Genomic DNA, 25,312 nt, shown 5'->3' on the forward strand with positions numbered 1-25,312 from the left:
AATGCAGGCCCTCCCTGTAAACAGCCATGGCCCCTGCCCTACTCCATAATTAAAGATGTGAGGGGTTTATTGCCACCTGCCATACAGCCATCACATTAGGATGAGAGCAGCACCATCAGCCCTCCTGCTCTCCCAGGACTCCTCTCCCTCCCACCACCACACAACCTCAGCCCCCCCACACACACAGCCTGTCCTGGCAGGCTGGAACTGGAAGAGCTCATTTGTCCTAAGATGTTCAGGGCCAAAGAACAGTATTTCTCCTGCAGGTCTGATAAGTATAATTAAGTACTTCATTAGGTTGCTATGTCAGCCCTACCCCACTGTTCAACCAATCTCATAGACAGGAGTGCACACAGAGCACTTACATACAGCAATTTCAATTAGTGCTCCAAAAGGTCAATTTTTTCACCTGGGGAACACTAAAGAGGCCACAGCTGACTTCCACGTAACACACTGGAAAGCAAACAGTGCCTTCTTGTTTCTGCAAACACCTTCTGTTTATGTACCAGGAGAGCTGTAGCTGTGCAGGCACTCCTGTGGAAATCAGCTGCATGCACAGAGCCCCACTGTATGGCAGTGGTGTAGGGTTAGCAAGAGGCTGCACTCATCCAGCATCAGCAGTCAGTTGCATCTGCACAATCCTCAAGTTCACCACGCAAAGCTGGAACCCCCTCACCTGCTGCAGCCTCTGGGGAGATGCTGGCATTGCTCAGCCAGGTAGCAACCCACTAGGAAAACAGACCTGAGCTGCAACCACAAAATGCCTGGCAGTCAGGATCTCACAGCTCAGCTGCTCGGCCCCACCAGCAGGCTGGGTGTTCAGCATCCCGGCCAGCAGGTTGGAGAGCTGCTCCCCTGGTCCTTCCTCCCCCAGGAGGATCAGGTGAGAGCAAGGTGCAGGAGCTGTACCAGCACTAACAAGACAGAAGCCTGGGTGCCTCCCATGGCAAGGATATTTTCCAACCAAGCCCTGCAGGACAGCACTGAAGCAGTAGATAGGGAGGCACTTTGCAGAGCAGCTGTAGCTAGAGAAGAACTACACCCAAAATCAGTTTAGATAGAAGAAGAGGTCTTCCTCTCACAAGGAATTACTGGTTCCCTCTGACCTGAGCTACCTTCTCTTACCTCTTGGGAGATTTCAAGATGCTTCCTTGCAAAGTGCAAAGCTTGTTCATGGCTTCCCAGGGAGATGTAGGCATTTCCGAGACTCCAGCAGGCCCTTCCCTCTCCCACCCTGCAAGACAGGAAGCTGTTGACCACAGAAATCCTGGGCAGAGCCCAGCCCAGCCCAGCAGCCCTTTCACAGACTCCTCAGGGGCACCTTGAGCCAGCTCTGCTTTCACCCACACAATATCCTCCTGAGAAAATGAAACACACTGTGCAGCTTAATCCCTTACACTAAAGGCAGTAAGGTCAGGGGATAAGCCATAGTTTGAGAAATGGGGCTGTACCCATAGCAGCCAAAAGCTAGGTGGTGTGGCAAGGACCCAGAACAGTTTGATGTCACATGCAAGCATCAGTCAGAGCAGAAGTGAGAGCTCCCATCTGCTCTGCATGGATTCCTCTCTGGGGATACACAAGGCATCAAGAGGACAGCCATCATCCAGCAAGGGGAAAACGCTGCAGGGATGCAACGTCCCCCTGCTGGATACCAGCATGTCACTGGGCAGCCCTCACCCTGCACACAGGTGTCTGTTTCCAGCACCTGCTTGCACAGCCCAACTGCTCAGCACAGCCTGCTCAGCTCTGCCAACGTGCAGATGTGGGGGGTGAAGGGATAAAAAAAGCACATGGGGGCGCGGGGGGAGGTTCAGCGTGACTGCAACTCCCTCCTCAGAGGTTGGGGCGGGTTGATCAGCATTTAAACACTTCTCTTGTCACCCAGTTCAATGCCTTCTGCTCACGGGGCGTGTTCCCAGAAATGCAGGAGCCCACAGGCTGCACCCCCACAGCATGATTCACCCTTGGGTGGGATTAGATCTTCCCCAGGCAGATATTAAAGCCCTGACATTACCACAGTGCTCCCATTCGTGTGTCTCTGCTCCATCTAGTGGAGGATACTTCCCAGAGCTGCTGGAAGTGATGCTGAGCAAGAAGGCACAGCCATAAGGACCCGATCTCTGGGTTTCAGTGGGGTGGGGTAAAGGTCTCATTCACATCATTCTTTCTCCCCTGACCAATGGATAGGACCAAAGATCACTTCCTGAGAGACTGCTGAAGGCCTTCATTATTACACATTGCTATTCCTCATCTCCAGCAATGCACAGTGATAGATAACTGAGACAGGACAGTGCTCAGAGCCCAAGAACAGAGAAACCACCCCTGAGGGCATTCCCTTACCTGTCTCCCAGCTCCTGTGCTATCACCAGGTGCTTTAGATGGTACTCAATTGCTTTCTCATAGTCTTGGAGCAGCGTGTATGTGTTTCCAAGACTGTAGCAAGCCTGGGCTTCTACTGCTTGGTCTTTGAGTTGTCTGGAGAGTTGGAGTGTCTTCCTGGACAGGTGGGGAGATAAGAGAGCTGGTCATTGCAGGGCAGCTCCCCAGGGCGACAGGACAGTCATAGCTTTGGTGTACATGGCATTGGAGCTGGAAGCTGGTGGTATCTCTTGCTGCTGCCAAGCATCACACGAGCAGTTGGCACCAGGTCCTATCACCTCCCCATAGGCCTATGATTCCCTTGGGGTTTTGCAGGGAGCATTTGCCCCGGGTCTGCCTCAGCTCCTGGCACTTACTTGTAGTATTCAGCAGAGATGTCAAATCTCCCAAGGAAGATGTGTGCATTGCCCAGGTTGCTGTATGCTCTCCTCTCAGCTGCTTTGTCCCCAAACTCCTTAGCAATAGCCAGGCGCTGCAGCAGACACAGATGAATGAGTACAGGCTGGCACCGCCAGACTTCTGTTACACAGCAACTTTGCTGGGAGATTAGCTTCTTGTTTTGTAAGAGTTTACACCCAGAAATGCAGCGGTGCATGTGCATATCAGGGCTGGATGCAGCAGGAACTCTCCGTCTTCTGCAACTCAGCATCAGGGAGGACACAGAGCAGAGACGCATCCTCCTGCAACTGCCTCCCCAGCATGTTCTTTTTGGCTGCAAGAAGCGGCTGCACGGAGTTGTTCAGGCCTTTTCATGTACATTCTCTCACAGCACTGCTGCCCCCAACACCTTCTCAAACAAAACCAGAGTAGCTCTGGCAGGGCCTGACTGCCCCTCAGCACCCTTCACTTAGAAAGAAACAGTGTCAGCTCTCAACAAGAAACTGAATTGCATTTGAATCGGGGCAGGGACTGTGGTCTCACCCCTCTGAAAAGCTTCCCAGAAAGTAGCTGTGCTCTACAAACAACAATTACTCCTGATCAGCAGCTCTTTCAGCAGCTTAATTAAGTTCATGGCTTGCATTTATTAAAGTTTAGACTGGCACAAATTAAGCACAGAAAAGCCTTTCCTCGGCCCAGCTGCTAATTGCCCTTAGAAATCTCCTTTGGTTTCCAAGCCAACAGCACCCTTCCCTTACACCGATCATCAGGTGCCAATGAGGAATGCAGAAAGGCATTATTTCTGCACATTAGGGCACAGACACATTAGGGCTCAGCACATTAAGGCAGAGACTGACACACGTGGGGGTCCTGTGCCCCCCACAGCTGAGCAGAAAGGCTGCTCCCTATTGGCCCTCCCCTCCCCCAGGAAGATCCCCACGTGCTTTCCCACCTCTTTGTGGAAGGCAATGGCTTCGCTGAAGTTGCCAAGCAGGTACTGTGTGTTGCCAAGGTTGCCATAAGCACGGCCCTGTGCAGCTCTGTCCCCCAGCTCCTTCACCAGGGACAGGTTCCTCCTGCAAGGAAGCAGAGCAATATTTGTCCTCCCACAGTCACCCCACAGCACAAGGGTTGCTACGAGCATCAGAGAAGAGATATTATCCCCAGCGGGGCAGGAATGAACCTGGGGGTAGGGAAAGATCCATATTCCCTTGTTATGGTTCCTCCCAGCACACAGAGCTCCCAGCTGGCACAAATCTAATCACTGCCTGTGCAACATGCATCACTCACTGGGGAAAGGCTAGTGAGCCACACATCAGCATTAACACATCCTCAGAGGTGAGGAGATTGATGCAAGATCTTGGTGTTCTCTTCATTAAAAAAAAGCTATTCAAAAAAACACCTGTGTTACTGAAACAAAGCTGGAGTAGTAAGAGAAAACGACTGGGCTAAAAGCAAGCTGGGCAATAACCTTCCTGTGCTGGACATCAGAGTGAACTCTACAACTGTTTAAGAAAGGGAAGGTCGTTACAGCAGGATGAACTACAGATCCCTTCCAAGGGGAAACTGCTTCAAAGGAAAAGCCTCATCCTCTGGGAGCAGCAGCTCTGTTTGTGGCCATAGCAAGAGATGCGCAGGGATCCATTCCCACCAAGGCCAGCAGAGAGCAGCAGGGGCCGCAGGAGCTCTCCTCCCAGACTATTGCACTTCAATGCATGCAAAGTCAAGCTGCAAAGGCTTTTATTGAGGCAGTAGTAGGAAAAGTTTAGCTCAAGCTCTGTAAAAGCATGCAGCCCTTCCCTTGCCTTCCTTGAGATGAATTCATTAGCATAACTTGGCCCCTCACAGTTGGAGGAACATTCCTACTTGGTAACAGCACTTTATCAGTGACTGATGCCAGTTCCCTGCAGCACAAAGGGGTGGCCATACTCGAATACTTACTCATAGTATTCTGAAGCTTTCTGTAGCGTCTCCTTGACTTCTTGAGGCAGGCAGCCCGGATCTTGGGCCATGTTCCAAGATAAATGCTTTCCCTTTGCATGGTAAACGTTTCCTATGTTATAGAGTGCTCTGGCTTCACATATCTAAAAGAGGGAAGAGAAAGATGCAGCAAGGCATTACCCTCCCCATCCCTAAAATGGCCCTTTCCATTGCTGGGCAGAGATGCTCAGCCAAAGCCACCAGGGAGCCCACATTCTCCTTTACCACCCTCACTGCCGTGTCAGCTTTTCCCATCAGCAGCATCAGATGGGGTCAGAAGGGAGAACCTGACATCCCAGCTCCTACCAGGGCCCACATCAACTGCATCATCATTTACTGTGGCTTGAGGGTGGATTAAGTTTCATGACAGGAAGAGTTTCCTGCTGGATGCCATGGAGCAGTTACCTTGTCTCCCTGCTCCTGAGAAATATCCAGGTGTCTCTGGCAACAAACAACAGCTTCATCAAACTGCCCAAGTATTTTCAATGTATTCCCAAGGTTGCCACTTGCCTTGGCTTCTCCAATGCGGTCCCCAATGGTCCTACAAGATGACCCAACAAAGGGAAAGGTATTAAAGAGCTGACATTCATTTATTCACCAACTGCTGGAGGCAGAATTCAAGTTACAGCAAGCAAACACCACATGGCATGGACACCACATCCAGGTGTCCCCAGCTTCTCATGACTCTCTTGTTCACTGTTCTGCTTTCTCAGTTGGAGACTTCTAATGGCTCCAGGTGTGCTTCCCATGAGTGCCTGGGGAGGGAAGAACCACACACTGCCCTGTTCTTTTGCTCCAGCCACCCTCCTCCATATCCCTTCCTCTGCCTCCTGCATTCTTTATGTGATGGTGAACTCCACACCTCAGAGCTACCTTGGATGCTCAATTTTTAGGGCAGATTCCCTCATCCTGTTGGGCTCAGATGCCACAGAACTTTCCTTTGTTCATATGAGCAAAGGATGAACAGCCAACACACTCACCTGGCCAGTGTGAGGTCATGCTTATGGTACTCCAGGGCCTTGGAGTACTCCTTTAGGTAGAAATAGGCATTGCCCAGCTGACTGTAGATGGCACTGAGAGTCTTCAGGTCCTCTGTCCCCACCTGCACTGCTGCTTCAAAGAACGCTGCCCCGGCTTTGAAGTCCCCTGCCTTACACAGACGTTCTCCTTCCAGGGCCAACTCCAGGCAGGATGCCTCCATTCTGTCAAAAGCAAGATGCCCACCTTTAGATCCAGTGTGCCCACGTCACCATGCAGTGATTAAAAAGGCAGCTCAGCATACATTTAATTACTCACTACATCAGGAAAAACTCCTGCATGGGAGACAGAAGCACCCAGAGCTACAGACTGCACCTGTGAGCAACCACAAGCAGCCCTTGGGTTCGTGGTTGGAAGCAGGACAAGGAACTCACGCCTCCCGTTGCCCACATTGCGTGCTGGCATCCTGAACATAGCATGGCATCTGCTCTTCTTCCACAGGGCATGCACAGCACAGAAGCCTCACACTTGGGCTGTTCGTGCCTGTGCTGCTTCCCCAGGGGAACAGTAAGGGCAGCCAAAGCCCAACACCTCCTCATTGGATACCAGAGCAATCCTGGGCTGCACAGAGCTCCCTGGCTGAGTAACTGGGCTGCTTTCCATTAGCTCTGCCTGTCACTTTTTCCACAAGCACTCTGCACATCAGCCTGCAGGCAAGCTGCTCTCCCTCCTGTTTCTCAACACCTTTGGCAGCAGCGCACATTGGGCTGTGAGCACAGAGGAGCAAGGCTGCTGCCACTGCCTCAATGGGAAGGAACGCCCTGCTCCCCACTGAGTCCTACATCACAGCCACCCCCAGGAGCTCAGAGCAGCCTTGAGCCCACCAGGACAGGGCACAAGTATGAGAGCTTGTGTTTGGAAAGCCAGCCCCTCCATGACAAGGGGATGGATGCAGTGTGTTCCTGCGTCTCTGCTCAGAGCCTTCTCTTCACTCCTTTTGGCTTTCTTTTTTTTCCCCTTTCTGCTTCATGTATTTTAGAAACTCAGAGCCACGTGGGTCAAAGGCAGGTGTCTGCTCTGAGAAATCACAGCTCACCCATCCCGAGTCAGAAAAGCCACAGTCAGACAGAAGATGATAAACACCCAAAGGAGACTTCTATTCTCAGCAAAACAGCACTGCAGGGAGTTCAGTCATGATTGAGAACAACATGCATGGTACAGCTGCAGCCCAGTGGAGCCCTGGGAGATGCCTCCCCCAAAATAACACTCACAACACATCCAGGCCCAGCCCTGCAACCCCTCCCATCTCACTGCTCTTTGGTCCCCAAAGCCACCAAATAACAGCGGGGAGAAAGAAGCTGTTTCACAACCCCTGAGAGCTCCCACCTCAGCCAATACAGCTCTACAGCCCGCACCCAAGGGGCTATTTTGCTTGTGCAAGAAGGCTGCTTACAGTGCCAGCACAGCATTGCTCCATGCATGAAGCCCTGTTTGATACAGGAAAAAGGAAAATGTTTGACTGCTGGTACTAAAAATGTTTAACTCCTCTCCACAGAACACTGAGCCAAGCCACAAGAAAATTAGTAAGAATGAGCTTCTGCTGCAGAGTGTTGAGTTCAAGGGGCCCATTGCGGGATCGTGGCAAGCTGTGTGGTTTGCAGATCACTAGAGCAGGCATCTGTTGTCCCTGTCAGGAGCTGACAGACATCTGGCAACAGTCCCCAAGAAGGTTTGGGACTGGAGAAAGAAAAAGAACACATAAATGAGCAAAACTAAATTCAGGCAACTTAGAGAAGAAACTTGAAAGGGCTTGAAATGGGGGGAATGGAGCCACTGTCACAGGAACTGAGGTTGGCTTCCAGCTGGGAGGCTGCAGACAGAAGCAGACTCTGCATAATTTTGTTTCACATTTCAACAACCAGAGCTTGTCCCAATAAAACCAGGCTGTCTTTAGCAGCTTGAGTTCACCCAACATAGTCTAAAAACTGAGCTGGAGAACAGCTTGCCTAATTCATGGCGTTGCAGTCATGGACCAAGCACAGCTGCTGTGTGATCTGAACAACGATGGTTCCCCACCCTACAACAACAGAGCCCAGATGAGCACTCCAAAAGCAGCACCCTGTTAAGCCTCCATTTGCAGGTGGAAGCATTGGCAGAAGCACACAGAATGCTTTAACCCTGCCCTGACACACACACACACACACCTGTGCACACTCACACTCACCAGGAGCTTCCCCTGGTGCTCAGGCACACTGCAGTGACACAGCCCTCCAGTGCAAGCAGCCTAATGGAAATCTGTTTGCCCTTGAACAGGCTGCTCAGCAGCATATCTGCCTTGTCTAATTAGCATCACTGCTCAGTTCGGGACCTCAGCACATCAGGGAGGGATGGCAGGCTGTTCCATGCTCAGCCAAGCCTCTGCTGCCATGTGAAGGGACAGGAGCTGAAGACAGCAATGCTAAACAGAAATACAACCCACTCCTGCAACACGCCTGCCTTTCCCACAGCCAGGGCTAATTCCAGGAAGCAACGCGGTGTGTAATTCGGTCACAGCAGGCTTTAAAAGCGCTCAGAAACACAACATAAAGGGCACAGGAAACAACTAAAGGTTCAGCAACAAACAGCCTCACACATCCAACCACTGCATGCCCAGCAGCTTCCATCGGCCAAAGCTGAACTGTATGAAACAACAAGGGCAATTTCAGTAGAAGAGGGGCATCTGCCACTGAAGTGAGCCAATCTGAACCAGCCTTGTATAAACTGAGATGAATGGGAGCCCCATTTCCTCCCACAAAGCCCCCAAGCCCTTTCCTACCTCTTCTTCTGCAGCTTACGCATTTTCTGGACATAAACCCAGAGCTCCAAACCCACAGGCAGGAGGAGGGAACAGGGCTGAGGGCCTCCAGGCACGGTCCTGCAGACAACTCTCACTGCAGATCTCACCAGGGGAAGCTGGGGTTTGGAAGATGCTGATGGCATCTTCACATTCACACGACATGCACCGCACTCCAGTTTTCACACCGTCCACTTGGGCAGTGTTACCAGCAAGCTGATGGAGTCCAGAGCTTCACTTATGCTTCATTTCTTCCCACTCCTGTATGTTGTCCTCAATGGGAGGGGAAAAAGAGTGCTGCTTTTGCTATGGAAGACCTAGAGAAAGTAATGTCCTCTTCTCTCTAAGAGGAAGAACATCCTTCATCATCTGCTGGTTTCATGTATAAGAGAGGTGAGTCCACAGCTAAAAATCCAGAAACAAAAGAATCCTGTCTTATTCACATGTTCAGCACTGCCATAAGAAGGACTCTGGATGAGCCCAAGAGATTATCAGCTCCAAGGCAAGCGCCCATCTCCTTTTGGAACTGGTTTCTTCCCACAGCACCTTGCCTCTGCGACTGCATCAGCTCCTCCTGCCCATATCACTGCTGCAGCCAGAGCTCCTGGTGCTGCACATCTCTGCTTGTCAGGAGAGGAGCTCAGAGCTGCTCCAGGACAGGGACATCTGTTGAGCTGCTGTGCGACTCAGCTTAGACTCTGAAGATGCTTCGTCCATCAGCTCCAGAAATGGTCTGAGCAGCTCCCAGATGCTGAGACCAAGCAGAAGGCAGATCCCATACACCACACACCAGTCCAGTTGGTTGGGCTCCTAAACATCCCCATACGAGAAGGCATAGCCCTCTATCCCCTCACCCTGTGCTGACACCCAGACAGAGTGCCTGGGCCTGTACCACCTCAGCAAGCACCTACTGCTCATCCTTAATTCCAGCAAAGAAGATTCACTCCTTCCTGAGCCAGCAAATTGCTGCTGAGAAGATGAAGGCGCTGGGCTGGGCCATATGGCGTGGTTCAGAGGTGACTCTGCAGAACACGAGCTGCTTTTCTTCCTTCCACAGCTAAGACGTCAAGGCTTGTAAATGCAATTCCAGTGCACGCAAACTCTTTACTAATAGCACAGTATGGGGGAGAAAAACAGAAGGACAATGAAGCCCAAAGGAGCAGCCTTGCCTCTGCACTAAATACAAAGTACATGCAGAGATCTATACCTTCTTCCAGACAGGCAGGACTCCCTGGTGACAGAACACATCCCAGTCCATGGGCATTCAGGAGTGCCTGGTAGCCTTCCCAGCTCACAGCAAGAGCACAAGCTCTTTGATTTTCCCTGAATGCATGGGGCTGAGTGAACATGTCAAATCCAGACAGGTCAGGAGAGTTTTAAAGACCCTGACTGTAATGTAGGGATCAGAACAGTGCTGTGTGCACCGGGGAGGGTCCCACCAACAGCACCAAGCAGGTCCTATAGCTGCACTGCATGTGGGCTATGCACACAGCCACAGGGCTGCAGCCAGGGCAGCTCTGGGAGCGCCTGGCTCCTTATGCAAAAGACATCTAACATGGGGCAACGCAGGCATCTAAGAAACAACTACAAAATGACTGCACTTATCAGAAGCCACGGGAGGCCAAACATAATGCAGTTTGGCCACAGATGAGTTTTGCCATCTGCACTGTATTCTGCAGGGGGACACAAAAGGCACAGCACTGCACACTGCTCAGCCCCATCACTGCAACAGCTGTGCATTGCTATGATAGGACCAGGCATCATGGCTGGCACACACAGCAAGCAGAAGGGCCCCCTCCCTCTGCCTTAACTTCTTCTCAGGAGGACAGCTATGATCTGAAGGAAGGAAGAGATGAGAAGAACAGGAAGGGCTGATATTGCTGTTAACAACAAGATCTCACAGGGTCATCCATCACTGCCAGACAGCAGCTAATGACAGTACAGAACAGATTGCCTTCTGGCTGCCTGGCAAGATACTGAAAGAACAGAAAGCAAAAGATGTTCCTTTACAAGGGATGCACAGGCAAGGCAGAAGGACTCATAGAGCAACACCTTCAGTACAGAGGAGGCAGCAAGGGGCCAAGGAATGCTGAGAACACTGCCAAGCAAGAAGCAAAGCAGAACAGTATCAGGTGCTACCAGTGCCATTAACGGTGACCACCTTTGCTGTCAAAACAGCTCTATCTTTAGGATTGCTGTGATGATCCACGTCCCCAGATGGGGGAACACTACTCTTGGAGCTACAGTGCAGTACCCCAACCACCCTCTTCCCAAACCTTTGCTTTTCCCTTGCCAGACACTGCATGGATAACTCCTATTTGTTCTCTCCCTGCTCACCCACAGAACAGCACAGGCCCAAGCTACCCATGGCAGAAGCAGGCAGACTGAGGCACATGAGAAGCTATTTTCACTGCAGTCTCAATAAAGGGAATCCAAAGGGGAAAACAACAGGGTGCTCTGGAAGCTGCTGGGGCCATGTGCTGGCTCCATACCTCCTCTTCCACTTGCTGATGGTAGCATCCGTGCTCAACAGTACTCATTTCAGTTAATTGCCACCTACCATTAGCTGCAAAGTACTTACAAGGAATTCAATTCCACTGCATATTTGCTAATAAATACCAAATGACAGCAAGGAAGACAGCTGTATTTAGCTGCATTCACCCTCTGATTAGTAGAGCTGAATAAAACCCCATTTCAATTCATAGTGGCTCCAACAAGCCACATCATCAGCAACTATTTGCATCCACCCCCCTCACTGCCTGCTCAGAAGCCCAGTGCTCCCAGTACCTCCCAACCCCAGCAGTGCCCATCCAACATCAAACCCACGAGGATGGGCAGGGGAGAAAGGAATGCAAGGTCCAGAGTCCAAGGCTCAATGCAGTAAAGGGATTTGCAGGTGGTGACCACATGGAATAGCCCAGCACAGCGACTCCTGCAGCAGGAACTGAATAAAGTGCAGTCATTCCATAGCACGAGTACTGAAATCCCTATTGAGCAATAGGCACAAGTTCAGGCTCTGGTACTCTAAAAATCACTCAAGCATCCAAAGGATCAAAATGGAATGTAATTAACTGGTGGCACTGGAGATGGCTCAGTTGGGATTGAGGTGCAAATGTGATTTTTCAGTTAATCCTGGTTAATGGTTTCGCTGCTACCCAGACTCAACACACTTAAGGTGTAAAAGCTTCACAGGGACTAAGGGAATTACAGCTCAGGAGGCACCAGGCGGGACATCAATCCATTAAAAAACGTTTTAACTCCCAAACCAAAGAGGCCTGTGGAAAGGCACAGACCAAGCAAAGCATCTTGGAAGGGGGACAGTGTAGGAGAGCTCCCTCTCAGGAAGAGCCCTGCTGCAGCAGGATGTGCAATGTGGTCACTGTGTGTATCAGACAAGCTCACTGCTCTCAGCACAATCAGGGAGGCTGGCTGAGCTCTCCACGAGCATGAAGCTCCCTTGCACAGCACTGGTGCCATCACTGAAATTAATCCGTCACGCAGCAACAAAACAACACTCAGGGGATGATTTCTCCAGAAGCAGAGTGCTACTTCCTTCAGTCACTTCCAGAAACCAGAGGGCAAAAGAGGACGTGCATTCTGAATGGCTTTTCATTATAACATTGCTTTGGCAGTTGGGTCAGCTCTTCCTCTCGCTAAAATATACACTGTGATTTAAATCAGCATGCTGCTCCTTGCTACAAAACACAGAGTTCCAATTACAGCATGCATCAAAACCAACTATGTTTACAAGCAGTTGACTCATCAGCAGCAATACAATGAGGACAGCTGACCCGCTTACTCTGTTCTTCCTGTGCTGCTCAACTTCTTTCACCCACTGACACACAAGGCTGTGTTCACACCAAGTTTGGCACTGAAAATGGCTTCTCCTTCCTCTCAGCTGCCAGCTCTCCTGCCTTGGAGTACAGCCCCAGGAAAACCACTGCACAGTGAAGAGATGCTGCCAAGTGCCAGCAAGGAAAGGGATCACCATGTGGCTTAACCCCTGCCTGCCAGTCCCCGCCTGCAGCCCACAGCCCCTCACATACAGGCAGCCTCAGCCTGCTTACACCTGCCCTGCTCCAACAGCTGCCTGCAGACCCACGTAAGCTGCCAGCCTGCAAATGGAGCATTGTGGTGCAGGGTAACAGGTAATGATAGCAAAGTTCACAGTGTGCTTTTTCCACTGAATCCTCAGCAACCTACAGCCAACTGGTTCTGTTCCCCTCTGTCTCTCTGGCTCCTTTCAGCCTCTGGCCAAGCACTTTGCACCAGGAAAGGCCTTGGAGGCTGCATTTGGAAGGATCCCAGAGCCACCAGGCTGTGAGCCAGGCTGATGCTGAGCAATCAGAGCTCATCCAGAGACCTCAGGAGCACCAGCACTCCCACAGGAAGGGGTTTAATGTGACCTTAATGGTAGGAACAGCACAGACACAGCCCTCCTCTGCAGAGCCTACCAAAGAGCAATCAGTAGAAGCACAGTAACTGAGAATGGTGCATCCAAAGAGGAAGCAACCCCAACGTTGCTGCTCCCCATGGCTGTTTTACTATCACGGGAACCCCTTAGGTTTCCTAAACACAACATCCACATGTCTGGAAAGGAAGCAGTTCACCTGAGAGCTCTGATATCCACCAGGGAGCCACACAGCCCCCACCAGCATCCCTAGACATCTCCTACAGCCCCTCAGTGCAAACCCAGACTCAGCAGAACCACAGCAAAAGCTCTTTGGGATTCTTGGTGACATTATGGAAAACCCACATGCACCATCAGCTTAATCTACATGCCCGTAAGGCAAAGCATGGCAGCACTTCCAGCCAGCCAAGCCTCACAGCAGCACAGCTCACACGCAGGGTGAGAATTGCACACTGCTTTGCCAACCCGAGCGGAACAGACCCACTGTCTAGCACTGTGCATCAGTGTCTCTTGGCTCTGTGGGATACTCTGCAGCTCCAGCACTCTGCAAGCTGGTGCTCCTCCTTCCAGAGCATCTTTCAGCATCACTCTCTGCTGCATTCCCCAGGATTTCTAGCACTTCTGTCCTAGCACAGCTTCACAGATAGCACCTGCCTTGGAAACTCTTGGCAGCACTGCAATGAACAGCTGTATGGAACAAGAGGCAATTATCTGCTCATGGCCAGACTCTGCATGAGGTTCTGCTCCAGCAAAGCAGTACCGGTGCCAACCCAATAACCTTGTGTTAACAGTGTGTGGGCACATAATGCTGGGAGTTTGCCTCACAGATCAAAGCACGGCTCAGCTTCACAACCAAGATATAGACCTTGGTACTGCCTTTCCATAGCAGGGATTTGTACGAACACATTGTTTCTTGGATGTGGCAAGCCCATTAGTAGTTTCCCCCAATAATTTCCTCCTTACTATCACGAAATAATGAGCATCACTCACCCTGCCCAAAGCACTGAGATGGGATGCTGCTTTGGGCTCAGCACAGCCAGAACCCCAGACAAGAAGCTGCCAGCAGCAGAAGAATCCAAATTAAAGGAACAGTGTTCTGAAAGGTCAATTGCCAGTGATGTTCTTCAGAGTAACAGCTCAGAGAAGCAGCTGATCCACTTACTGTGCTGTTCTGCTGTGCACTACAGCCATGCCTGCTGGGTGAGAGGCAGAATCCCCTTTCCAAACCAGCCTTCCTAAGGCTGTGCTCCTCGTGCCTTTAACGTCCATTTCCATTTTCTCCCTCTCCCATATTTCCTCCCTGCTGCCGCATAGTCACAATGCGTGGCGAGTATTTCTTACCATGTACATAGAATGGAAAAAGCCATAGGTTTAATATTCTACCATTTATTACCTGCCTGATAGAAGAAAACAGCTGAGGAGCCAGAAGGAGGAATGGGCAGCAGATTCCCCTCCACAGACCTATTTTGTGTTAAGCCTTTTCTTGCAACCTGCCAGGTACTGCAATGGCTCTATGCAGCATGCTGTCTGCCCTGTAGCGCTGAGGAACTCACTGCTCCTCTCTCCCCTTATGCTGCTAAAGAGGGGAGATAACACCAGGGTTACACACTTGCCCAAAACAAGGGAGCTCATTTTATACCGGCTTCTCAATAATGCTCTCAGCAGAATCTGCTTCTGCAGAGACATCTTCACCTGGCAGAGAGATAAAGACAAGGCACAGCAGCAGGCAGCATGAGGAAACGCACCCTAGGAATGCAGGCAGCAGCAATGGGAGGACATAGGTATGACAAGAGCTCCTCACCTCACTGCATCAGGTTCACATGTAGGAACAGCACCAGGTCTGAGCAGCTTCCAGGAGCATTCAGGAACAGCCACAGCCTCCAGCACACACAGCTTTGCTCAGTTATATTTCCAATTTTAAATTCCAATCCCATTTTGAGCTGTTACTTTTCTCTCCCATGCAGGCAATGTGTGTGTACGTGTGCATATTTACATCTCCTGTCTCTGTGCCATGTTCGCCTCAGGCAACAGGCGTAGGGAGAGCCAGCAACCCCGGCGGATGACTCAGTTGTCTGCTGCTGATGCTGCACACATTCACTGCCCTTCCCAAAGCTGCAGGAGCACAGCCCTACATGAGGACAGGACATCAGGGCTTGGTGCCACAGCTGAGGACAACTTCTCACCCAAGAAGAGTGTTATGGAAGGAAGCACACGTTCTGCAGCAGCGCACATAAAAGGGATACGTGCAGATGATACAACAGACTGTTTCTCCAGCAAAGCACCAAACCACAGCTTCCAATCACTCACCTCTTCACACTGGTTTGCCCTGGATCACAGCCCTGATGGAAGCAGTCAGTATGAACACTGGCCAAGGGCTGCAGCCTTAAAATTCTGGGCACGGTACTGTGAGCTCATATGGTTTATTATTTAGATCAGAGCAGGAGCTTGGATACTCAGAGGGACAAGCAGGCCAGGAAATGCCTTGAGGCTCACATGGTTCTTACAGTTCCAGGACATCCACCTGCACTTAATGTGCAAATCCCAATTCATTTGCCATGAGAAGCCAGCCCAAGGGTTGCCCTAAGTACACTGCTCCTCCCTGCAACCAGGAGCACTGCTTTGTTGGAAAAGAGAGAAATACACTCAAAGAGATGTTCATTTGTTTAGTCAATGAGACATATTTCTGCTCTCACACTGCAGAAAGCCTGGCCGTAAACATGGCACTTCTGATGGCATCAGTGTTCTTTCAGCAATATATGATCTCTATTGCCATTTGCACACTACAGCCCCTGCAGACGGCTGCTTTGGAAGGGGTTGATTTCCAACACAGCATCAACTGTAATAACTTCACAAGAGCTCAGCAGCAACAGAGTCCTTCCCAGGGTGTTGAGAACACACATTTTCCCTCCACCTCCACAGTGCATAGAGCCAGGGCCACCAGACCACACCCTGCTGCTCCTTCCCTCTGGTACAGCTCATAGGGTGCAGCATTCCCAGCACATTTGCTGGGCACACCTTGCACATGAGCAGAGCCTGATATTTAGTGCTCCAGGCACACAACCTCCTCCTCCTGCACAACATCCTGCTCTGCCCTCCGCATTAAGCAGAACAGCAGCTCCATTGTCACATCGTGCAGCACAAGGCTGCACTGCACAGCTTGCTCAGACACCAACCCAGTGCTTCCAACCCACAATGAAGTTCACTGACCTTGGTGAGGAAGCACTGGAGGGGAAGAGTGGGAGTCAGGACGCTCCCCAGCTCCCAGCTTTGCCACCTGCATTCTCCTTCACCCCAAAGGATGTGCAAATTCACACCCTTGCAAACAGCAGCAGAACTTCCTAGGAAGGCTTCAGTGCAATACTCACGTTTGCTAAGCACTGCAAAAGCCTGGGATGGATGCAGCCCTCCCAGAGCCCACTCACTCCGGTACAGCAGCACAGGACATTGGCCACTACCATACAACAGATGACAGTAATTAACAGTCCCAGAGAGATGAACATTGTCATTTTCCAGCTCTCCTCTCACACAAATAGATACTCACAGATAAGGCTGTTCTTCATGCTCTCCAATGCTGCAGCATGGATCACAGCAGAGCTGCTGGGCACCAAGCAGGTGCAGCCCTATGGTCAGCAAAGCACACACACGGTGCTCACCTGCCCCAGCTGTGAGCCACAGCTCCCTGTGTTGGCACAGCACTCACAAACCCCACAGCCAAGTCCATCTCACTGCCCCAGCTCTGCTGCAATCTAGTCCCACTGCAAAAGAAATCCCTTTGCAGGCTGACCAGGGCACACAGCACAAGCAAGGCCACAAATCAACAAGCTGCCCCAGCTCCCCTCTTGGCTCAGCAGCAGAATCCTGCATAGCTCGAGGCAGTGTTTGCTCCCACGGGAGCAGCCCCTGTGTGCAGCACTGCACATCTCCCATGGGCACAGCGCAGCCGGCGTTTGCTGCAGCTCAGGGAGCAAATTGTGCGCATCGACTGACAGCACCACGTTCCATCCATACATTTTTAAAAGCAGTTCCCAAGTAAGAACATCTGCTCTCATGTGGAGCCAGGGCTCAATGTGAAATGGCTCCTATATGGAGTTCTGTTATTAGTATGAACATAGGCTTAAAAATGGGGGAAATACCTATTTCCTTAACCTTTCTCCTACAGTATCCAGAGCTGATGCATCAGCCCCAAAGTCCCAGAGGAACATGAAGGGTAGAGAGGAGCAGGAAAGGAGATGAGACCATCAGCTGTCAGACATTCCAGCAGCTCCTGCAGCTGTACAGACCTCCCAGCTCACAGCAGAGGAAACTACTTGAGCTCCATCCTTCCCGCTCTCATAAGAAGGGAGAGGCCTGGGGCTGCACAGCCCATCATCCCTGGGCAAACTGCTCACATTGGATGAAAACTGGTGTGGAAGACTTGAAGCTACAGATTTCTACCCTGAAGATGATCAGATAGCAGCACTGCCTTCCAAGTAGCTCATTCAGGCTTCGTGCTACTGCTCCAACACCTGTGGCCTTGCAGAGGGGTCCTATTATCATTTCCACCTGAATTCATAAAAGCAATTGGGTACCAATGAGATACTTCAGCACCTCCTCATTCCCAGGCTTCCACAAGGCAGGGAGCAACCAGGCACATATGGGATGCAGACACAATGCTGCTTTGGGGTTTGGGTACCCACCCTCTGGGGGCTCAGTGACTTAAAGCAGCATCTCTAAGATCTCACCCTACTCCTGGGGGTGAGTCAAGGCTGCAGTTGCTGCCAGGCCATTACTGCCCCATCACTCCACCCCTGGACATGCCAGCTAAGTACAAGGCTACGACTTGCTCATTTAATAGTGCCCTTGAAACTGCATTGTAATGATAATTTTTCACTTCCTTCCCTAGGTGGTTGCACAACATTACTGGGCATTGTTAGAGCAGCTGCAGTGCCTTTCCCTGTTCCTTCACCCACAGCAGCACTGAAAGGGGGGTGGGGGGGGGGTACCTGTCAGGCTGTGTTTGTTACACACTGGTTCATTGCACTGGACGACAGGCAGAGCTGGCTCTGGATGCCAGTGTCCTTCCTGCAGGATCACGCCTGCTTACTTTGCAGGAAGGGAAAAAGATCCCACTTACGCCACTTTGTTGCTAAGCCTGCTCTGAAAATCAGCTCTACTGAGTAACATTTAACTAAAAGTATCCGAAAGGAGGGAAAAGCTCAGCAAGTGGGAAAGCTTTCCTGCTGACTCTATATACGTATGTATCAATAGCTCAGGACCCAGCAAGCCCCATTTTGTGGCCGGGCCCTGCAGCCCACACAGGAGGCATTTTTGTTTCACTGCTTGGGTTGGTGTGTTCTTGTCACACGGATGTTGCTTGCAGCTCTGGGAGCTGCTCAGTGGCACATGGCACCAGGGAACAAGGTACAGCCAAAGGGCAGCTCGTAGATAGAACTGTTCCTAAAGCAAGACAGCATCAAGAGTTAAATAAGACATCCCTCCACCTGAAGGAACTTGCTGCCAAGGGCTTCTGGCTGTAAGACCCAACTTCAAACTTGTTCTTCAGGAAAGCAGAATGCAAGTTTGGACGTCCCCTAAAGTGCAAAATGTACACAGAAACAAACCTGAGCCACACCAGAACAAAACAGAACTTTCTATTCTCTGGTGGCAGAAGGTTGGATCTGCTGGAGAGGGAGGGCAGCAGGGCTGGGAGGCCAGAATACATGGAGACAAGGCCTGAGATGTGCTTGCATGTGTTCCAGGGATAGCACAAACAGCACGTAGCTGCAGCACACTAACAGTGCTGTTTTATGCTACATCAGGAACAAACCCAACATCTGGGACATTCCCATTGCTGGCCTTGAGAGAGGGAATGCAAGCTTAGCTGTGGAGTCAAGTCCCATCTCCGTTCCCCCCCAAGACAATGTCTGTCCATATCACAGCAGCACCTAGAGGCCAGAATAAAAGGAAGATCACACTGTGCTGGGCACTGTGCAGACAGAAGGCACATCCCTCTCCCAAAACATGTAGCACCAGAAGGAGCTCCTCTCCCCGAGTCCTGCAGGGTGAGAGGCAGCAGAATCAATGGGATGGCCAAGGTCTTGCAAGAACACGCATTAAACCCAAGCCTCAACTTCCTGCCCAAGGCTGGGGCAGCAACAACCCCCCCTGCAGCAGAGAACAAGCATACTGCACAGCTCCAACTCAGGATGACAGCACTGCTCACAAACAGCAACGCTATGAGTTGTTCAGTGTCCCCAAGCAGACATCAACAAAACCAAAACCACATGCTAAGCTATCACATGGGTTTTTTTTTGCTCAGGTCACCCATTATGCAGCACAGCTATTTTAGAAATGCTATCCTGGTGTTTGGGGGGGGGTCATCTTCTGAGACTGACTGCATAAGTTGACAAAAGAAAACCAGCATTTCCATGCTGCTGTTCCCAACACTAGAGACTGCCAGGGCCTGCAGACAGTCTTGCAGTGCCTCCAATTGTATCTGAAGACAAAGCCCGCAAGTTTTGTATCGCTTTCTTTTCCTTTGAATAAACAGAACGCAGCCTTGCTTTCAACGCTACAGAAGAATGGATTCCACAAAGTTTCCACAAGGTTTCAGCAGCCAGAAAACAATGTGAATATTCCATGTGATTCTTTGGACACCTGTGCAAAATGAACAGGAGCCATTCCAGAGCAAAGTCCATTCCACAGGTGGAATTCTTCCCCCCTGATTTGCCTTACAAGCTTGGGCTCACCCTGCTGTAACCCCCTGCCCTCCACACCACGAAGCCAACAATCCTTCCACCTCTGAGAACGTCATCTTGAACAGAAGGATCCCCAGTGCTTTGAGAGAGCACTCTAATTGCCCACTGCGTATTCAGGTCAGATACAGCTGTAGTGACATTAATGAGTGAGATGGAGACTGTTTACAACACAATCAAGAGAAGTTGGTAAACACTGCAGAAGCCAACAGTTGTGCTGAAAATTATTGCAAAGCAGGGAAAAGAGCTGACAAGGTGCTGGAGTGCTGCATGCAGCCCAAGTGATCTTTCCTCCCCCCTATAGTCCAGATATTGCATTGCCCCTGCTTCTGGCTACGAGAGGAGAAATAAAACACGGTGAGCACAAGCAGGGTAAGTGATGCTGCAGGCAGTGCTGGGGGGCCTCCAACTGACTTCCATTCAGACTTCTTGATTCTTGGGCCGGATGAAAAGGACAGGAGATACACGGCCTATACATGAGCAGCAGACAGCCCGAAGCTGTGCGAATTCGGGCAGCACCCAAAGTGCTGGGAGCTGAGTCCCTGCGAGAGCCTGCAGTGCAAATGCCCACCGTGGGCAAGGTCTGAGCATCACTGCCCTTAGAACAGAGCACGGCGCTTTGGTGCCATGGGAACCCACAGCCCCCTCCCCAGAGCCCCAGCCCCCACCACGCCTCACACCGAGCGACCCCCACACCCCAAAGCGGCTTTTCTCCCTTAAGCCTTTCACGCTGTTCCGTCAGCCTCCTCAAGCATGCAACAGCTTCCCACAGCCGGGGCTCCTTCCCTTCCCGCACCCAACGCCCCGGAACACCCACTGCCTCCTTCCCGTCCTCCCCCCCCCCCCCCCTCCTCTCCGGTCCCTGCGGCCGCGGAGCTCAGGGAGCGGTGGGTGTGGGATTGAGGCTGCCGGGGCCACGCTCCCCTCCCCGAGCCCCACACCCAGCCCCGCTCACCTCGAATAGAGCCGGCGGGCGGCGGAGCCCGGGCTGTCCCCTCCGGGCGCACCCGCCATGGGCGCCGGCCCCGCCGAGCCGCAGCCCGGCACCGGGCACCGGAGTATGGCAGCAGCGGGAAGTGATGCGCCGAGCCAAGAAACTCGCGGGCAGGCCCCTCCTCCGGCTGATGTCAGCCCGCGGCGGGCAGAGGCTCGGCCGCCTCCTCCCCTTCCTCCGGCCCGCGGGATCCACGCTGCTTCTGCCCCGGGAGCGGAGCGGTGGGACCGGGCCGAGCAGAGCAGCGTGCGGAACCGCCCTCAGCTAATGGGTGCGGTGTCCAGAGGTACAGCCAGCCCCTCTCGATGGACAGAGCATCATTAATGATCTACACCGTGTACTTAATTCCGTGATGAAGTACATCTGGGCTTGCTCAGTTTAAGCACTGTAAGTGCCCACACCCGGAGGTCGTTACGCTGAGAGGCAGCACCTGGGCTGAGCTGCACGCTGAGGCCACCAGGTAGGACAGGCAGAGCAGAGCTGCCTCTTCCCAATGAGCCTTCAGCTGGAGCTGCCCCATGGTGCTGGCAGCAGGAAGCTGTGAGCAACTGATGTGGAGCAAGGAGTTGGAGTCCTCTGCTCTGTTTGGCTCTGTCCTGCTAAACACTGGGGCCTTTGCTGGTTACGGTCACTCAGGTACCCAGAGAAGGATGCAGGTCACCATCAAACTCTACATCCAGCTCTCTCTGTTTTCTAAGGCCTGCAGTACTCCCATAAAACTTAGTGAGTGAATTGCTCAGCAGGAGCCAGTCTGTAAACTAGTGCTGCTTATCCAGCAACACCAAATTAAATATCATTATCATTGTGGGCTCCCTAAATAAGTGCAGGCATACACTGTGGTTTTGGCTGGCTCCAGCAGCTTATTGTCCATTCCCAGCAGCCCCACCAGCCCCTGTGGTCAGAAGCAAGTCAGAGCCACATCCTGCGTGCTGCAGTGTTCCACCCCAGGGACCTGCACAAAAGCCCCTCTGAGAGCACACGAACATCCTGCTTGGGGGATAGCGCCATCAATAACACCCTGCTAGCAAAGAGAGCTAATTAATTGGGTGCTTAAATCCAAAACAATCCTTGTAAACAAACCTGCATCTGCCCTGAACTTTGCGATGGTCTTCACTCTGCAGGCCAAGCAGAGCAGTGAGGTCTGCAAGCACCCTGCTGAGTGTGCTCTCCTCATGGACACCATGATGCACACCATTCTCCTCAGCAAAAAGGAAGAAAGCAGCTGATACACACCTTGCTGGAGGGGCCACAGGCAAATCTGCAGGCCGGGCTGGGGTTCTGTGCCACACATTGGCCTGTTCTTACCCAGGAGGATGACACCTCCTGGCACAAGCAGCTGCTTGTGAGCCCATGCAAATGAACAAACCCAAGGCTTTGGTATTTCCAGAGGGCTGTTGGTGCCTCCCCACGTTCCCCTCTTCCAGCAAAGAGTACCAATGCAAAAGATGAAAACCAAAGGCAGCTGCTTTTGCCTCTGGCTGCAGTGCAGGAGACAGAGGGTGCTTTGTTGCATGGCCTCGGCACTGCTCAGTCAGTGACTGTAGGCAGATGGAGCAATTGCCCTTGTGAGAAACAATGCTGGAGAGGGGAGAGAAAGAAAGGAGGGTGGATGCCAGCTTGGGCTGGAGTCAGATGTACGGCATTCTGCAGAGCTCTGAGCAAACACCCACATGTTAATGGCACAGGGATCACTGGGGCAGATTCCACAGCCTGGGTCGGGATGGAGGTCAGACTGAGACGAGCATAATGGTCCCCTTTGGCCTCAGCATTCATGGATTTGGATGGATAATTCATCATCTGAACATCCATTTCTTTCTCTTTGAGTAGAAGCAGCAGATGGGTCACTATAGGTTTGAATTCATTTGATGAAGCAGTTCAATCACTTTGCTGTGGGTTGGGTTTGGTTAATCCAATGTGGCCATGCCAAGAAGCTCACTGGGAGTTCTTGGGCCTAAGCCACAACACAGCTTACCTGCATGCAGATAGATGCCAATAATTCATCTGGTGAATGGCATCCACATGGCACCGTGTGTTGGGAATGACATGTGTGACCTATGAGAAAAAGGTGGAAGAAATGGGTTTGTTCAGTTTGGATGAGATGGAGAGGAAGCGGAGTGACAACGTTTAAATATAAACCAGAGCTTCTGCCAAGAGCAGCAAAAAGGAAGGATAGATCATGGGGAAGATCACTGATATCCAAAGCTATACCAACACTGAGGAGCTCTAACTTCTGTTCTGCTGCTCGGCAGGGACAGCCATGCCACAGAAAGCAAAGGGAATGGCAGCGGGATGGTACCGAGCAGGCTGTGCAGAGCATATATGGATCATCAGGAACATCCCCACACCGCCTTGATGTCTTCATCACACAGACACGCCGCTCAGCCAGCCTTTCCTCCGAGGCACTCACATCGCCCTTAATTAACTGGCAGCTTTCCTGCTGCTCAGGAAGCAGCTTGCTGGTGGCCTCTGCTGGGGTTTATGTGTAAGAAGAGCACCGTGATTCATACTCCCAACGCAGGCAGACCCAAGCTGAAGTCACTGCTGAACTGCTGCAACCTCATCGGCAGCTCTTGTTAGCAACAGCTGTAATTAAATGCCATCACCCCCAAATGTCTTTTCTTCTTTCTAATTCAGACGGGCACATTCTGGGAGCACTTTGCCATTACTCAGCTTTTTTTTTTTTTCTTTTTCCAGAAAAAAAAAGTTTGTCATGTTCTTGGTTCCTTTAAAGGCTGCCTCCAAAGAAGAGCAGGCTGCGCTCTCTGTTTCTCACACCCTTTTGGGGGTGGCTCCTTGTGAAGGAAGCACAGGTGGATCACAGCACGTGGGAGTTTTCTGCCTCTTTCCCCATGGCCAGACTGCTAACCCCTAACTCCACTTCAACAGGTTTGACAGCGAGGCAGTAGTTCTGAAGATGTAGGGTCTCAATGAGAAAAGCACTGGGGCAAAGAGACCCCAGTCATCGCATCAAGAGGAGGGTCATCAATTACTTACACACTAATGAGCGGCACCTTTAATATCGCTGTACCCCCCCAGCATGCCCCAGATGAAGCATCCTTCTGTGAGCAGGCTCCTAATGCAAGCAGAAGTGTAGGGGGAGGTGAGAGGCAAATGTATAATGAACAGGATTCCATTAAGATCAACATTTATGTCTGCAGCACCATGAGGATGTGGGGCTGGAAGTTGATGGGTAGTGCAGTGTTGGGCAGTTCCAGTGCAGCATCACCCTTGTATGAAATAGAAGTAATGGAAACATATGCCCAGCTACCAATCTGGGGGAAGAGAAAAGGAAGAACAGCTGATCTGGAAAAGAATTATGGTTTTCAAGGGTCTTTGCACTCCTTTCTTCCTCTGAAACTGGCCTTGAGGCAACAGAACCTGAACAACAGCAGCAGGAGGCTTTTCTTGGAGGCACTGGATCAGAGCTGTATGGCTTGGGCACATAACCCAGGGCTCCTATTACCATCGGCTGGTGGTTACAGTGATGGCAAAGGAATTGTTTTACCAGTTCCAGTTTCCAGTTGTCAACAAACAGTTTCTCCCTCTGGAATGCTGGGAAGTAATTCCAAATCAGAAGTGATCTTTTGTTCTGCTTGAAAGCCCAGATTTTCACCTTTGATGGGGGCTTTCTTTCCTTTTTAAACAGTAACAGCTGGCAGTGGCATCAAGTACAAGTGTGTTTGGGTTTGTTTTTAGAACAGATTGTCAGTATTTGTGCTTCAGTTGCATTGCTTGGCCAAACTTCCAAACCTTCTCACATAACTGACAGCGCTTCTTTCTGCTTAAGCAGCCAATGGGTGGTAACAAGGGATGGAAGCAGTGGAGGGGGATGGCTGATGGTGCTGTGTCACCAACCACTGCAGCCCCTGAGTAGCATCTCATGGCAGGAAGCACGCTGTGCTCAGAGCTGAAGCCACAGCCTTAATGCTGCTATTAAAGAAACAATTTCTTGGAGTAATCATTCCCATTTTAGGAATGATAACTGGTGCACAGCACACTCTCTGCACCAGTATTGCTGATTTCCATGTGAATCAAAGCACAAGAGAGGATTCAAAGGCCTGAAAGGAGACTAAATGTGAACTGAAGTATTTTAGAAGGGTGACAGATGACCCACATATGGAATCATGGAATCACCAGGGTTGGAAAAGACCTCCTCAGCCATCCATCCACTGCCAGTATTGCCCCACTAAACCTCTTAGTCTGATACTGACACCACAGAATCATTAAGGTTGGAAAAGACATCCGAGATCATCTGGTCCAGCCATCCATCTACCACCACTATCTCCCCTCCTAGCCTGTTAGCCTGATACTGATCCACTCACACAGAAACAGGTTGCCCAAGGAGGCTGTGGATGCCCCATCCCTGCAGGCGTTCAAGTCCATGCTGGATGTGGCTCTGGGCAGCCTGGTTGGTGACCCTGCACACAGCAGGGGGTTGGAACTGGATGAGCACTGTGGTCTTTTTCAACCCAACCCATTCTATGATACGATACAGGACACAACAGGAAGGGCCATTCATCAATCCATTGCTCCACAGAACTGCTGCTCATCAAACAAGAAAAGAGACTATGAATTCAGTTCAGAAAGGTAATCTGGCTGAAATAATAAATGTAGACTTCTTCAAA

General features: G+C 51.3%; 1 protein-coding gene across 2 annotated transcripts in view; it reads right to left on the minus strand.

Annotated features, from left to right (window-relative positions):
• The window catches only part of GPSM1 (G protein signaling modulator 1), a 48,559-nt gene extending 27,537 nt beyond the window's left edge, over positions 1-21,022 (minus strand). For both annotated transcript variants that reach the window (XM_072353043.1, XM_072353044.1), the window contains exons 1-8: positions 20,649-21,022; positions 5,718-5,939; positions 5,143-5,278; positions 4,699-4,841; positions 3,710-3,833; positions 2,736-2,851; positions 2,341-2,496; positions 1,126-1,234 (exon numbers count right to left, since the gene is read on the minus strand). In XM_072353043.1, coding sequence (XP_072209144.1) covers positions 1,126-1,234; positions 2,341-2,496; positions 2,736-2,851; positions 3,710-3,833; positions 4,699-4,841; positions 5,143-5,278; positions 5,718-5,939; positions 20,649-20,707 — 1,065 coding nt within the window. In that variant the 5' untranslated portion in view covers positions 20,708-21,022. The remainder of the gene's footprint in view (positions 1-1,125; positions 1,235-2,340; positions 2,497-2,735; positions 2,852-3,709; positions 3,834-4,698; positions 4,842-5,142; positions 5,279-5,717; positions 5,940-20,648) is intronic.
• Positions 21,023-25,312: the final 4,290 nt, after the last annotated feature.

Source organism: Excalfactoria chinensis, chromosome 18, assembly GCF_039878825.1.
Source record: "Excalfactoria chinensis isolate bCotChi1 chromosome 18, bCotChi1.hap2, whole genome shotgun sequence".
Lineage (NCBI taxonomy): Eukaryota > Metazoa > Chordata > Aves > Galliformes > Phasianidae > Excalfactoria > Excalfactoria chinensis.